Raw genomic sequence first — 16,572 nt, 5'->3', positions numbered from 1 at the left:
TCCCTTATAGGGATCTAATCTCTCACTGCTGCCACTGAGCCCCCAATCCCACTAGGGCACTCTCTTTACTCTACCTGGGCTTGAACACTCTGGCTGGGGAATACTGTCACACCCCATCCCCCCCACACCACCCATCTGACCCCTCTCAGGCTCTGACACCCACACCAGGCTGCCCTCCTCACCCCACACTGGGCCATGCCAACTCCCCCATGGGTTACCCTCCTAGGAGGACACCCTCCTCACCAGTTGGACCAGCATGGCCCACACCCCCTTTCCCACACAGATGGCTGCCTTGCCCCATCCTAGCTAATGGCTTCTGGGCTGAACTACTAAGGAAACAGAAGAAAAACATGACAATAATCTTAATATAAAAGAGGAATGGTATGAGACAAATGCCAGATTGGTGCATCTCTGAAATCTTTGCAGGTAAAGTTTGCAAATAAAAATATAGTTAATGACAGGTGGTACGTTTTCATTTTTAGAACAGTCGCAATCCTGAAAATTTCCACATTTAAGTTTTTATACAGGAATCACATCTGAGAGCCCGGGGGCTTCTACTTAAAAGAATACTGTGGCAAGTTATTTCATAAAGCAAGAAGTCATTTTATTGTGTGAATAATCCCTCTTAATATATCTGTTCTGTAAAATTTGATTTTCACCAAACATGATCTTTTAAGATGCTAGTACTTTAGTATTTAGTGAACTTTATATCTTAACTCATCAATATACTCTAGGATTTTACAACTTACGCCTAAAACAGGCAAAATGAAACATCATTCATTCCACTGTAATACTGAACCCCAGAGAAGTTTCTTTCCCCGCCAGTAAAATGAATTAAAAGAAACATTTAGGAAGTTAATAGTCATAGAACGTCATCTCAAAACGAGTCTCAGTGCATCTAAGTCTGGAAAGGGGTAGTTAAACTGAGAATTCATAAAGTAATTTTAATGCAAACATGTAATGATTAGAATTTTAGGGATATATAATTACCTGTATATTTACTTAGAAAATATGGTCCGAAATTCATCCAAGTAGGTTAGAAAAAAAGCACAATGCCACTCCCCTCGCTTTTGTGTTATGAACTGCCATCAGAAAAGAACAGAACACCTTTTTTCTTCAAATGATCTTGGAATCAAGGGAGTCTGGTGGACAGCAGGGATCCATCCAGCAGGTGTAAGGTGCCCACAGTGGGCTGCCCCCAGGCTGATACACAGTGACGTGGGCAAGGGTGAAAAACAGAAGGAATGGAGTATTAGCATAGGACTGTGCATGTCTCACAGGAACCTGGGAGCAGGAAGGCTGACCCAGAGTCAGAGCAAGGATGAGACAGGTGGGTCCTACCTACACCAGATAAGCAGAGGAAATGAGAGAGTGTTAACTCAGCGCACCTGACCTTCTCCGCTAGAGGCAGATTTTAAGGCTGAGTCTTCCCCTGGCAACCCTGATTAGGGCAGTCAGTTCCTACACTGGCAAAGGAGTGTAGACTACTGTTATAAGCATAGATCTGGAAATCAGACTGAGTTCCAATCCAGGATTCACAGTGTATTAGCCGAACAATCCTGGGCAAGGTCCATAACCTCTCTGTGCCTCAGCTTCCACGTGACACAGACATCCTCAACACTGGAATGGGGACGAGGGGAGTCAGGAGGAGCCCCCTCTCCCCCAGGGGAGTGCTGGACCACTGAAAGGCAGGTGTGGGGAAGTGATGTGGGGGCTGCCCCAAGTCAGAGGGTTTCTCAGGATAGGTTCTCCTCAATGCTCTTTGGTAGCTTCTGCCTCCTCTAGGACAAGAAAAACAGAGTGGTAAAGATCCAAGGCAGGCAAAAGCTCTCCCGAGAAGGTAAGAGTTTGGGATTGTGACCTCAGCAGCTTCTCCTTCTCCCTCCCTCACAGTAGCTCTGCTGCTGCACCTGCTGGAGGACTGCCCAGGCTTCCATCGTTCACACAAGTAGCCCAGAACCTCACTGGAAGCATGTCCAGTTTAGGTCAGTTACAGACCTCATTTCACATCATTCAGGGAGTTCAAGGGGAGGCTCAGTGCATCGTGAGCCTCATGCAGCGTCTCGCTCTAACCGCTGGTTCCTCCTCCAGCCCCGGTAGACTTGAGGGCACTGCTGCTTCTTGGAGTTTACCTCCTTCCACACCCAGGGCTCGGTTTGAGCTCCCCGATGCCCGGATTTCTGGAGTAACTAGCCCTGCCCTGCTTCAAATACCCAATGCAGCAATGGATCTCTGGAGTCCCCAAGTTCACACAGCTGCTCAGGATTCTTGGATGGGTCTTATTCTGTTTCCCAGGATCAGATCTCCATTCTCGTTGGTCCCCTTTACCAATTACACTGATCACATATGCACGTGGACATTTCTTCATTCTCCACATACTAAGCACCCGGTCTCATGGTAAGCTCTGGGCATACGTACACCAAAGCTACAGATATCTGCACATACCAAGACCTTCAGGTTAGAGCACCCAGTGAGACACCAACTAGCAGATCAGCGACTGTAGAGCAACGTGGCTGCCGCTAGACCAGGATTATGTACAGAGCACAGGGAGCCCAGGGAAGGCAGCCGCAGTGAACAGAGAGGAGTATGCATGCGCGGGGGTGCAGGCAAGGCTGTTACCACTTTGACTCAACTGTACTTTATGTATTGACATTTCACCAGTCTCCCAAAGATTACTTTCCTACAGTACAATAATACAACAAGCCCTGCACAAATGTAGCAAAATCTTCCCATTCCATTTATACATATAGAAATTAAGCTATTATGCATAAATATATTTTACACATAAAGTATATTATCTAGATTCTGAGTTGCTTCTGTGGGTTAATTGGAACAAAATTCTGACACACTATAGTGGATGGAACTTGTCTGTGAGCTCGTTTCTACAAGGTGAGAAAGATACAAAACACATGATATTCTATCCCTATTGAACTTGGAACAGATGACCCTTTCTTAAGAGCAACAACTTTACCACCTGTTTCAGAATGAACTATTAATGAGTTTTTTAAAAGCCACTGGAGGGCAAGATAGCAGTGGGCTTTCTGAGTTAGGAGATTCCAACTTAAAAACCACAGAGCACATCAAGTCATAGTCACCACCTGGTAGGATGAGATTTGGGGTCACTGGGAGGACCAAATGGCCTTACAGATTAAGTAAATGAATGCCAAAGCAGACAATCTGCTTGACCCTGAGTCTAAATCACCAGGCCTTACACTTGAAAGCAATATTACATCACTTTATTGTATTCCACTAACTGAACATGGGAGCTCTTTACATGAAACCAGTCCATTTAAATGAACGTCTATGCCACCCATGTCTTCTTCTGGATACTTCCAAACCTGTTGTGAGTTCTGAACCACAACTTTTAGAGGGTATATACACATTCCTCAACCCCCTTTTCTCCTTTTAAAAGCCATGTTCATCTACATTCCCACTTAAGATCAACTTATATTGCCCCATTATTTTGCAGACTATGAAGAAGTTTTCTCAGAAATATACTCTAAGGTACATTGATCTCACCATCCTCATACATACATTTACATTTGCCATGGGAGGTGGGTGGAGGAAAACAGGTATTACAGGATACAAACTGGCAAATTAATCTCTTTCTGGAATTTTAGCAAAGAGCACTCAATTCTTGTGCAATTAGAATGACTTTCAAACATGAAAAAAAAGAATAAAAACCCTACTGTGATTTCTTTCATCCTTCTGCAACTTTGGGAAATTACTACATGTGGTATTAAAATCTGCATCTGGCCCTCAATGAAATCCACAAGTGATCAAATATCTTCTAGTATGAAAAGGAAAATAAGATTTGTATCCAAGGGGCACCTGGGTGGCTCAGTCAGTTAAGTGTCTGACTCGATTTCGGCTCAGATCATGATCTCAGGGTTGTGAGATCGAGACCCACGTCGGGCTCCATGCTGGGCATGGAGGCTGCTTAAGATTCTTTCTCTGCCTCCCCCAGCCCTGTCCCCCCCATATGAGCTCTGTTGCTCTTAAAAAAAAGTGCATCCAATTTATAAATATCAATAAGCTCCTTTACAATAAGATAGTCCTTTCCCTACATCCAATCCACAACTGCTTGCTTCCATATTTTGCTTTCCTATTATTAGGACTGCATCCAACCCACAATTTTGGCCTTTCTCTGCACATCTGCAATCCACAGGAGAACAACCTAATGTGGGAGTAGAGACCAGGCCATTCTTGAAAGACCAAGGGCCAGCTCTCACCACCTTGGGGCTGAAGAAAACTCAGCGACAGGGTATCAGTTAGTTCTGGAGATGCCCACATATTATGAATCAAGGGAGAAACCATCAAGGCTCCAATGCATTTCTCATTATTCCTCCAGTCTAATTCCTTTGCTCCTGAAAGCCTTGGGAGCCTAAGAATAAGCCGCTCCCCTCCCCCCAACAAGTTCTATATTTAAGCTCCGCAGTTAGAGAAATTCAGACCAGAGAAAGGATTTAAAAGGTTAAGGAAGGAAAGGTTCCCCGATGGCAAGGTGGCTGTAAGAGCAGCATGACTTTCCCGGGTTTTGCAGAGCCATCCTTTGGGTTTTAGCCATAGGCTCTAAAGACAAATGGGGCCACACGAGGCACAAGCATCACTGGGAGGACCAAACTACCTTACATGCCTCAAGCAGAGGTGGGCTACAGCCATTCTCCTCCACCCCCATTCGGAAATAATTCTTTTGATTGTTGACCAGTTTCACAATCCATTTTCCCCTGGACCTGTTCTCTCCTACATTTGTTCTCTGCCTTTTCTCCATCAACATCCCAGCTCCCTCCCAGGCCCCTCCCCAAAGACACACGGGCAGAGTTAGGCCAGGTTGTGCAATGCACCAGGGAGCACCAGGGGCTGAAATCCAGCCTGCACCGTTCCCTGAGCCCCACGCCCTGGTGATGGGCTGTGTCGACCCAAGAAAGGGAGGCCTTTCTCTATTTTGCACAGAAGCACCATCCTCACCAAGCTTGAACCGCAGGGACAGCATCTGCTCAGCAAGGGCACCACTTTCTCTTGTATGGACTGGGGCCAGCTCTGCTTCCTGCCCCCTATGCCATCATCGTCAACTAAAAAGCGTTCTTCCATCAAAACTAATGCTTTTTGAGTCATCGATAAAAATATTTCTTTTTAAAGCACAATATTACATTAGTATATCTTTTCCCCTGGACAAAGAGTTTCTCTTTATGTCCAATAGCACAGTTTTAACTGAAGTAAATGAATAAAGGGTTTCGAAGAGTGCCTGGCACATAGTCACATGGCGAGCTCCAACTAAGTATCAGATGTTTTTATTCTTACCTTTTAAAATTATGTCATTCAATGCTGGTTTTACCCAGCAACTCAAATACTTTTAATAGTGATGGGAGGGAAATCTACCTTAGATTAAGAGAATGAAGTGTACCTGCTTCTGATCCGTATCTGGCAAAACGATTGTTGAAAACTGAAAAAAAAAAAATCACACCTGCAAAATGTCTTTAATTAAGCCATACATATGCAAACCAATGAAAAGGACATCTTGCTAAGAGGATAAAACGAGGTGACATACATAGATGCTTCTAGCATAATATAGCAGGAGCTCAATAAACATTTTTTAAAAAGTTTAGGTAAAGGAAGTAGAAAAATTCAAAAGCAGTCCAAAACTAAAAAAGGAGAGCAGCCTGGGATCATCATGCACAGAAGAAATAGACCTTGGTACAAAATAACCGTTATTGCAGTCAATGAATTCCTGCTCTGTATTCACTTTGTGGGAGGCATGGAAGAGGGACTTTGAGTTCCTCTGGAGGCACTGCATGTTATCAGGATATGTTAAGCTCTTCACAATTTATCAGCTGAGCATGGTTACCCTTCTTTTATGTAGGGGGAAAAAAAAAGGAAGCAAGCATGCCTGGCCTCAAGGGAAGACATAACCACCCAAAAGGCGGTTAAAATAAAATGTGAATTACACCATCAACTCTTTATAAAACTCATCTATGTGGAATCCCCCATCCACGGATCATTTCAGATAGCTGAAGTCTTCCTCCAGTGGTTTCCTCTGCTGTTCTGAACAAAAGGAAAAGGAGGGAGAACTCAAAACTAGGGCCTGGGGTAGCCATGGGTTTGCATTTCAGACTCATCCCTCTAGTTCTTAAAGGCCTTGACATCTGGGCAGTTAGAGACGTTTCAGATGGAACAGACATTCCTTCCCAATTTAGGATCTGGCAAACAGAAGTCTTCCGTAATTTGCTTTATAAAATGAAATGACCATCCCCGAGCACTGTGGGTAGGTGGGGATCAGGGCACTGGAAACACGTGTGTCTGTTTCCATATTCCCCACGTGACCGTCTGGTGGCCTCACCTTACTCTGCACGGTCCTGCTTTATGCAGGTCACCTGAGCTGCTCATTTTAAGGTCTCTGAGCCTGAGTCTCCCTAGGTGGGCCTTTCCTCTCCTTCTCAGTTGCTGAAATTCAGTGTCCCACATGGCGTTTGCTCTTTGTAGGAGCAGGTATTAGGAGTCTCAGGGGTGGCCTGGGAAGGCAGCCTGGGCTTCCTGGAGGGCGTGGCCAGCCTGGAGCGTGGGCCTGGTCTGAGGTGGGCTTCCACTGTCCAGGTCACAGACCCGCCCTGGGCCCGACTGTCGGCCTGATTCATCAACTGGCTTACGTAGACCTCATCTCCAGCATGGCTGCCTTATCAGCTCAGAATTCTGCGATTCTGCAAACTCTGAATAAGTGTATCAGCTGTGTAACTTGAACGATGCAGCTGTATATATTCTCCAGAAACCTTTAGCGGATTCTGGGCTTGAATCGCCAAGGTTGGCACCACTAGGTGACGTTTCACTGTCGTCTTCAGCTCCTCCTCACCCTGGTGGTGGCTCTCTACCAACTATTTATGTGGAGCCCTGGATTTTCAAGCTCTGCTACACCACCCTGTCCTCTCCTATCACGGGCAGATTTCTCCCTCCCTCCTTTTCCTTTGCATTGCCATATTCTTAAAAAAAAAAAAAAAAATTCAAACCAGAAGAGCAAATGTATTGACTGTTTCATCTCATGGTTTTGGCAAAATCAGCAAGTAGTGTTGGAATCCTACAGTACTGTCCTTTCATACCAACTATTATATACATGCCAAAACGCGGGGTGGGTACGGCTTGGTTTCTGGCTGTTTTTTGCAGGGTGAAAATTCTGACTTTCTTTCAGGAGAAAACCGTAGACACACGCTGTGTCTTATAACTATGTTGCTTCAAAACTATCATTTTGTTTTTAGTTATTTTTCCCCCAAATACTAGCTTCCAGCCAGATTGTTATCTTTGTGTCAAACGGCTCACCACTCCCCTGCCCGTGCGCCTTTGCACAAATGGGATTCAACTGCTTGTAAAGCCGCAGCGTTAAACCATTATTCCCGTGGGGTGGCCCGCCGCAGGTGTCCCGGCCCTGGTGAGCGTGCTCTGTCCCAGGGTGTCAGCAGCTGGGACTCAGCTGCGGCGTGCCTCTTGTTCAGTGCCTTCTGAAGAGAGCAGAAGCAGGGAATAAGCTACAGCTAGATGTCTGCAGCTTGCAGATAAGAAACATGTTTGGTGACATAGGAAAGTTCTCAGTGTCTGTTGTCTGCTTACTGTTTACCTGGTCAGCATGTGATAGGATTCCCATGGCAAGCATTACGAGAGCAATAAAAAAGTGTGCGCAGAACACTTAAGTTTTCTGTTCTGTGGCGAGTTTTTTCAATCCGGAGCTTTCTTTAAGGAGCCTCCATCCATTAGAGGTGTAACAAGGGACTCTTTTCTGTAAGGATGTCAGCAGTCTCAAATCCTTCGTGGAACGGGGCAAGTTATAAACATGGGGAAATAAATGAGCCCCGCTGAATAAAATGAATGTATGTCATGTCACTTTTTTAGTTTACCAACCTCAGTGCAATTTTCCCCATCCAATTTTCTGCTCTTGAGTTGGCTATAGACATGGAAATGGAATAATCAGTCAGTTAAGAATGGTCTACAAACAACAAATGAGCCCTGGGAGCAGGGCGGAGGAGCCTCATGTTGTGAGTGGCTGCTCAGAAAGCCTGCGTCGCCTTCCCTCCTGACCCTGACTGCCTGGGCCTGTGCGAGACTGATGGAGAGGGCGCTGCAGCAGGAGAGATCGGCTGCCCTCGCTGGGTGCTGAGCCGCAAATCCAACCATCTTGCAGTTCCTGGGAGACCGAAGGACAGCAGAGTGGTAGGGACTGAACAGTAACAGCAACTAGAACGCTAAGAGTTGAAAACCATTAACTCTATGCAAGTCGACATCAGTGAGAAAAGAAACCTGAGAATTAACAGACAAGGATACTCAACATGGCTTGGGTGTGAGGACACCCTCACTTTGTAGGAAAAGGTGAAGGAAGAGAAGAAGAAATCGACCATGGCCAAGAAAGCCTAAGGACAGGGCCCTGCATGAAGGCCAGGCGCGAGCAGAGCCAGGATGTCGCCCGTGGCTTCCCTCTGCACATGACGTCGCAGGCCCACGCCCTCCGTGATCACAGTCTTGGAGAACTCTCATCACATTTCATGTTGACCAAAACTTCTGGTCTGTGAACCACAGTGCTCCCTACAGACATGCAATAACGCTCTGTAGCTTTAGTCCATAATCTCCTTGGCAAATCAAATCCTCTCCCCCCTCTCCTCCTCCTCCCTACCACGTTCTTGTCCCCCCAACACACACACACACCCTCTCCCAGTGTCTGGGATCTGATTTTCTAAATGTATTACCCACAAAGACAAAGCAGAATAACATTTCCATCTCTCGGGAATAATAAAGGAGAACATCTGGGAGTTGGAAGAGTAGGCAGCAATAAATTAGCCTTAAAATTTGGCACGAAACATTAACTTCTACGCAACAGAAGGTTTCTACACAGTCCTTGAATATGTCCAAAATGGCAACAATTAAAGAAGTAGCAATGTTGGTTTCCACACCAATCATTTGTATTATCCCAAGATCCACCTGGAGTGACTGCTCTGTTCTACCATCAGAGAAGTGAGAAAGTGAACTTCTTCCCTTAAACACTAGACTGATTTTGCTTGATTGAATATCAGAACAGAGAAACAAGCTTCAAATCTTTTAAGTGCAAAAGCTACTCAGCTATTAAACACACACACACACACACACACACACTCCAAAAAACTGCCTCCATTCTCTGAAAGGCGATGTTCCAGGAAATGAGGGGCACAGCTCCCGAAACTGCCAAAGGTAAGGGACAGAACCAGTGTGTGGATGCAGAAGGCCACCGGCCGCAGGGCTCCCCCCCTCCCCCCGGCTTTGTCACTTCTCACCTGTGACAAAGGCCTGGCTAGCGCAGCATGGGGAGGGGATCTGGGAGGAATTCCAGGAGATACCGTGCGAAGTGTGCTCGGCACAGCGCTTGCCTGGCAAATGACCCTTAGCAAGCGGTCGTCTGTACCCGCTAGCTGAGCAGGAGGCCGAGCCCACAGACCGTGTTTCCCAACAGACATGCGCGATGGTGATAAGCCCTGGGGAAGGGCAGGCCACGGGGGAGGCAAGCCAGCCACGGGGAAGTAATGCCACATCGGATCAGAGTAACGACAACAGAAGGGAACCGATGCCTGACAAAAAGTTAACGTCTCAAAGGTTAGACAACGATGAAAATAAGGGACCTTTCTCTATTACATGCGTTTTGGGTTTTTTTTGTTTGTTTCCTGCGATAAAGAACGGGTCTAGTTTTCAGTGTGGAGAAGAAGAGGGTATCAAATGTTTTGCTTCAGACAAGTGTCAAAAATGGCCCATTTGAAAGGCTCCCTGAGGCAGTGACGTAGGGGAGAGAATGAGGCCTCCCTCGGTGTCATTCACAAAGGGGCAGCCAGGGGCCTCTGGCCACGCGGGCTGCCCTCCCTTCAAAGCTCCTCCAACAGCCACCCACACTGATCTCGTGGGTCAGGCTCACGGGCCAGGCCCGCCCGCAACGCTGACGAGCTGTGCGGACCCGAGCAAACCCCTGCCTTCCCAAGGCCTCAGTTTCTTTATCTGTGAAAAGGGGAGACACGCCGCTCCGCTTCTGCCTCATGGGACTGTTATGACCATCAAATGAGATGTGTGTGAAGCTATAAAGCAGCACAAGAATGTAAGGAATTCTATTATTAGAAAAAACAACCTATTTGGAAACACTTCCCTTATATTTCACACACTCGTGCCCACAGCGAATGCTTAAAAAAACAAAAAAACAACCTTCTAGAACGGAACTGAGATGCTGACAAAGGACTAAATAACTTAGGACATGTTTGGAAATGATTAAATTCTTAAATTATTATATAGGTAAGCAAAATTATTCTTAGGGACCTGGTAACAATGCATGCTAATCAGCCTCCGGAGAAGCAGTAATTGTCAACCGTTCTTGGCAAAGAGCCAGCTGTCTGCTGGGTGAGTAAATGCCTCAAGAAACCGAATTAGCTTTTTCAGAGGAGCCAGAAAACTGAGCCCTGATGACACGAACCCCGATAGCAAGGGGGCTCTGAGCACGGCCCCTGCCTGCAGAGTTTTGCTCCCTTCTTCCCTCTGAATGAGATTAAAATGAATGCAGTCGCAACTGGTTTATAACTGCCTACCAGTGTTCACCGAAAAACTACCATCAAATGTATGAAAACTCAAGACACTGCCACTAAGAGAATTATACGTTTGAAAAAAAAGGGAGACCAGTTATGTGAACTACCTGCCCTAAGAGCTACTACGTTGGTGGCACGAAACTGCCTAGGTGGGTCTCCCTGGGTAGGAATTTGTACTTTACAGAATAACAGCCCTGCCTGAATATCCAACAATACCAGCTCACACTTGGCTGAACAAGTAGTTCAATATACTCCTATTATAAACTTGGAAATTGTCAATTATCATATGGTTTCACTTATTTGTGGAACATAAGGAATAGCATGGAGGACATTAGGAGAAGAAAGGGAAAAATGAAGGGGGGGAAATCAGAGGGGGAGACAAACCATGAGAGATTGTGGACCCTGAGAAATAAACTGAGGGTTCTAGAGGGGAGGGGGGCAGGGGGATGGGTTAGCCTGGTGATGGGTATTAAGGAGGGCACATTCTGCATGGAGCACTGGGTGTTATACGAAAACAATGGATCATGGATCACATCAAAAACCAATGATGTATTGTATGGTGACTAACATAACATAATAAAATTAAAAAAAAAAAACAAACTTGGAAATGAATCTGGAGAAGGAGACTGAGCGTAGCGTAACTCCACGACTGGCTCAGAAGGCAGAAGACCAAATAGAAAGGAGCCTTAGCACACTACAGCCAAGCAAGTGCGACTGAGTGCCATTCCAAGCCCGTGGACACTCTCCACCCCGTGTCCCCCCCGTCAAGAACCCCCACAAGCCAAATAACAGGTGAATTATTTCAGATGCACGTTAAAGCAACCGCATGCAGTTTTGTTTTGATTTTTCCATAATGCTGATCAAACAAAGAAGCAACATTAAATGCTATCCTGGAAGCTTAGAGGGGACAGTTTTGCAAAAAATATAAGGCAGATGAAGCAAGTTGACAAGTAGTGTTGACATGTATTTCTCATATAAAAAATATAACTGCAACATTAGCGTTAGCGTGATACAGATTCTAAAGCATCGTCACCACATTAAATGGGACTACACAAGAAAGCTGTAAGATTTCTATAAGCCACTGCAGTGCCTTGACTTTGCAGCCACATTATGTATGTTTTAAGCTACTGACAGATGCTCACGAACATGAGCTACCCAAATTCCACACCACTGGTGATAGTGACAAGACCTGACAGGTGTAATTAAGCAACCGTGAGTTCAATTAAAAATTTTATTTGCAAAACTGGCTACATTTCAAGACTCTGATTCTTTCTTAAGACTCAGTTAATTTTGAAAATTCAATGCTCCTTAACGCGTGCGTTCTGCTACCAAAATGGAGACTTTAGTTAAAATTATTATTACAGTTGAACACCAAACGGGAATTTTCAACCACTGACTTATTTTGTTTCTAATTCTTTTAGTCTTGGTTCATGAACTTATGTTCTTCAAAAGTTATAAATAAGTCTTAAATCTAGAAAACAAGTATTGTTTCCTTCCACCCGCCTATTTGAGGAAACCCAAAATCTGTGTGAAAAGAACACCCAAAGTGTCTTCCCTAACAATGCAATCAGCTACAGTTCCCTTCAGTTGGTTTTTCTGTGTGGTGTTTTGCTACAGCAACAGTATGGGAGGTTTCTATCCTCAGATGCCCTCTCCTGAAAACCCTTTATGCTCCTGAAAAGGGTTTAGCCTGCAAGACATATCAAAGTCTGTCACTATAGATTTACTATTGACTAAATATTCTTCTGAGGTTAAGAACAATTACAATTGCTGAGTCTCAAAATAAACAAAACTGATGAAGATCTATTTTAGCATCATTTAGATCACCAAGTGAGATTATTACATAGATAATCACAATTATGCCATTCATGAAGGAGATGTGCGGGCATCATGAAGCAAAGCGAACAGCACATATTAATTACTGATACCTCCTCTGCTCAAATTACTCATCAACTGTGAGACATGTACCTTGAAAATTTCAAAACAGAGGTTTAAGTAAAACAACTACTAAAATTCCCAGCATCTCAAAAAAAAAAAGAAAAGAAAAAGAAAATCAGGAAAAGGAAGATATCCAAGAAAAGCACTAATCCCACGCCATCATTTTCAGTCAAAGCAGGTAATACAGCACCACACTGGTCATCTCCTTGACTACTTCTCCCCGAGCTGTGAAGCCGGAGGGTCACATTGTCTTGGCCCATGTACCCCAGCACCTCACCCAGCTCCCTGATACACTACAGTTGGGAGGAGAGGTCTGAGAGAGCCCCTCTGTGTGGCATTCATCACATTCTCAAGGTTTCCCCCGACCCTGCCCCCACCAAGTCTACCCTCCCAACTTTCTCTCCCACTGATCAAATACTGAACTTCAAAAGGCCATTTCTGTGTCCCTCGAGTCTGAATATATATTAAGTGTTCCACCAAAAAAAGGTGCATATCCATCTTCAGAACTCCAAAGGTTGCCTTGCCCACCAGCCCCCTCCAAAGCTGCCCCTGATACGTAACTGCAACTGACTCCAAGTTCAGTTCCTTTCAGGACACAGAGACCTGAACCCTCTTCCTACCAAGAGGACAAACCAAGAAGAAACTGCTTGATCAAATTCATCCTATTGGACGAGGAGAACTGGGAAGAGAAACTGAAAATAAGGAGAGTCTGCAAAAAGCAGTGCACATGGGCATATTATCATGTGTGAATATTTTAAAAAATACTCCCCAAACCCAGTCAATCCAACTGGTGAGTACCATCAACATCCAAAAATGAATTGAGAAGAAAAAAAAAAACAAAACAGCATCACTTCTTGTCCCAAACTCATCCCTGGCACCTGTCAAAGTCATAGCATCTGGCTTAATACCTTCTAGCGCCGCCCCCCTCCCCTACCCCCCCAAGCTCCATGCCTTACGGTGACAGACTCCCATCTCAGCTGGCTGGCTTCCCTAGTCCCTGAGCTAAGGTGAGAAAACAAGACAAATGTTCTGGCTCTGCATCCCAATTAATTTAAGAACTTACTTCCCTGTGGATCCTACTTTGGGATCTATGAGTTTCAATGAATGACATCATAGTGACATTAGGACAAGCCTTATAAAGGAGTTATTAAACATTACTGCTGCATGAGGTCCCTATTGGTCATTCAGAAGATTGATACGTCCCTCAAGAGAAAAACGAAATAAATCTAAGCTTTTTGCTGGCATCCTTCTCATTATCCATGATGCTCACTCTGAGCCCTGCTCTTGGTACTTCAATCCCCCTTCTCTACCACTGGCTTATTAACTTCACCCCGGAACACATTTTGCCCCCCTCTATCCTAAAACCACCACCAGCCTTCCCTTCATCGAAGTGCCAAACTTCTCAGGGACCACAGTCCATCTGCTGCTTCAATGCCAGCTCTTTCCCACTTGCCCTCTCTAAGCTCTTCCAGGGACCGGCCCCAAGCTGCCGAGTGGGCTCGCCCCCAGCCTTCCCACACTAACCCGACCCTGCCCAGCCTGCAAGTGTGTTGCTCCCAGCACCTGCAACAAGCTTTCCTTTCTGGATCTCCTTCTGCCTCCACTGGGCAAAGCCCTCGCCCGGCCCGGAAGGTAGGACACAGAAGAGAAATACAGGTAATTCCTAATGATACAAACTGTAACTTCATGCGCATGTGTTAGAAGAGAACAGATATCCTTACCTAGTGGGTTTCTCTACTTCCTGAGGGAGTGATAAGGATGTCTCCCAAGGCGACTCCCAAGGAATTCCTGTTCTTTATAATCTGATACTCTAGGCAGTCTGCCGGGAGAATCACTTTTTGACTTTAGAAATAATTCTAAAGATGAACCTGAGTCAGCAAGAAGAGTGAAGGGCAATGAGTAGCAAGCTACAGGTCGGGGTAGAGAACCCTGCCATCCACTTCCAAGCCAGGCTCCCCAGAAAGGCACCCACGGCACACATAGACCCCAAACCTCCTGACTCTAACTCCCGACCCAGCTTTCATCCCCAGCACCTCTGCTGCGTCTGGCCATTGGCCTCAGCTTGACTTCGTAGTCACGGCTCCTGCCTCCCCTCCCCGCAGGGCAGGTGTGTGCTCAGCCCAAGTGCATGCCCAGACCGGCTACTGCAACAGGGGTCCCTGTCCCTTCCAGCCTCCAGAACCCTCGCAGGTAAGAGGAGGGGTTATGGTGAATTGTACTGTTCTCCGCAACAGCATCAGGTGTTGACGACATGAGCTTGGCCGTGGAGCTGCCACCTGCGGGACTATGACAGAACCCTTCAAAGTCAGAATCCTCTTCCTCCAAAAGCAGATCAATAAGGCAGCATCGAGAAGCTTCAGTTGTCCGCAGGAAGCCTGTCACGGGACACCCCTTCCTCATCTCATAGGTCATGTCTTTCGATTCCCCTGGGGGAGCTCAGCTAAACCTGTGTGGGGTCAGGGTTCCAGACACAGAGGCTCTCCCTCAGAGGCCAGGGGCCCAACCTGCCGGGAGGAGAACAGGGCAAGCCTGAGGCCAACGATGTCTGCTATCTGCCTGCAGATCATTGATTTCAATGTTCCACAGAACCGCACTTCCACTCCTGGGGAGAGCCAACCTGTATGAATTTGCAAGGATTATGAGTTTTGGTAGAAAGGATTTTTCTATTTAAAACAAGGAAAAGAAATGACTTAGCTGGATCTGTGGGGGTTGGGGGTGGGAATTAAAGAGTCTTTTTAATAGTATCCATACCTGACCCCTGACTTGGAATTCAGTCATTTGGCAACTTCACCAGCTAGAAGTAGTAAACACAAAATACCAAGTTTAATATTTTTATTATTATTGTCGTTGTTATTATTAAGTAGGCTCCATGTGCAGCATGGAGCCCGATGCGGGGCTTGAACTCACAACCCTGAGGTCAAGACCTGAGCTGAGATCAAGAGTCAGACGCTTAACCAAATGAGCCACCCAGGTGCCCCCATTTAATATTTTTATAACAAAATTTCTCTAGAACTTTAACATCAAATACCTATCTTATTTCTAGTCACCAATCCATCTATCCCAAATATATTTATTTCTCACCACATGCCAGGTATTATGTTTAGAGCTGAAGAAACACACATTAGGATATGCTGTGTACTCTAACAAGGTCGGAAAACTTATCTGAAAATATGTACAACACAAAATACAAGGTGCTCTGTAAGAGGCACACCCGAAGTACAATGGAGCATTCGATGCAGCCTGTGGATGTCAGCGAGAGGACATGGCAATGTGATGGCATGCTTCATAGGGATGACAGCTATGGCAATACTAGGACATCTCAGCCCAGAGGTCCACCTCCCAACCGAAAACCACCTCATCATGTCCTGACGCCATGATAACCTTCCCAGTGGTCAGAGCCAGTCAGGAGCGAGAAAGCAACTGGGGACACATAAGAGTAGCAAGCTAGAATTGCTTCAGGGCTGGAAACAGCCTTCCCCAATACCAAGAAGGAGCAGAGGGAGTGGGGCAAAGGCGCACAGACTTAAGATTTTTATCTTCTCTTATGTGGCTTCTCAGTTGGTTGTGTTGCAGGATCAAGAGTCACAGTAGCTACATAGGCTAAAAAGGCTTCTGAGTGGCTTAGAAATCTTGCATACGCAATACACTCAGAAAGAGTGGACTGCACCCCAAAATTCCTGGTAGTCCCTTCAGACCAAGGAAATGAGCGATAGCACCAAAAGCAACCATGGTTTATTCCACTTATTTTTAATTAGAGGGCAGAAGGTTCATTTTTCATTTACATGGAGAGAAAACTCTACAGATGTCCAGCCACAGGTCGGACAGAAGTAGCGGAGTCCTAGCCCCTCAATTGACTGACTATGGGGCTCCAGTCAGAAGACTAACCCCAGGGGCTGTCTGCCTGGTACCCCAAGTCCTGCCATTGTTGTAGGCAACTCTCGATGTACTTGGTGGTCAGATGGAACCTTAGCCTTTCAATTCTTTGATCTTAACAGCAGACTTTCCCTGTATTCATCTGCTCTCAAGGCCATTCTCTGGCCATCATCCTCTCTTTATGTTTGGGAATCTT

General features: G+C 45.8%; 1 protein-coding gene across 2 annotated transcripts in view; it reads right to left on the bottom strand.

Moving 5' to 3' along the window:
* PELI2 (pellino E3 ubiquitin protein ligase family member 2) overlaps window positions 1–16,572 on the bottom strand; it is a 208,021-nt gene that overhangs the window by 76,984 nt on the left and 114,465 nt on the right. Inside the window, exon 1 of one of the 2 annotated variants that reach the window (XM_045900924.3) lies at window positions 9,282–10,973. The exons of the other annotated variant lie outside the window; for it this stretch is intronic. Within the exon in view, the coding sequence (XP_045756880.1) occupies window positions 9,282–9,536 (255 nt within the window). The 5' untranslated portion in view covers window positions 9,537–10,973. Of the gene's footprint in view, window positions 1–9,281; window positions 10,974–16,572 lie in introns of those variants that run through there. 2 annotated transcript variants of the gene reach the window in all.

The sequence above is a fragment of the Mirounga angustirostris genome, unplaced genomic scaffold (genome assembly GCF_029215605.1).
Source record: "Mirounga angustirostris isolate CCGP_5_RB_7025 unplaced genomic scaffold, mMirAng1.0.hap1 SCAF_9, whole genome shotgun sequence".
In the NCBI taxonomy this organism is placed as follows: domain Eukaryota; kingdom Metazoa; phylum Chordata; class Mammalia; order Carnivora; family Phocidae; genus Mirounga; species Mirounga angustirostris.
The sequence above is the reverse complement of the archived record's forward strand: the minus strand, read 5'-3'. Positions and strand labels throughout refer to the sequence as shown.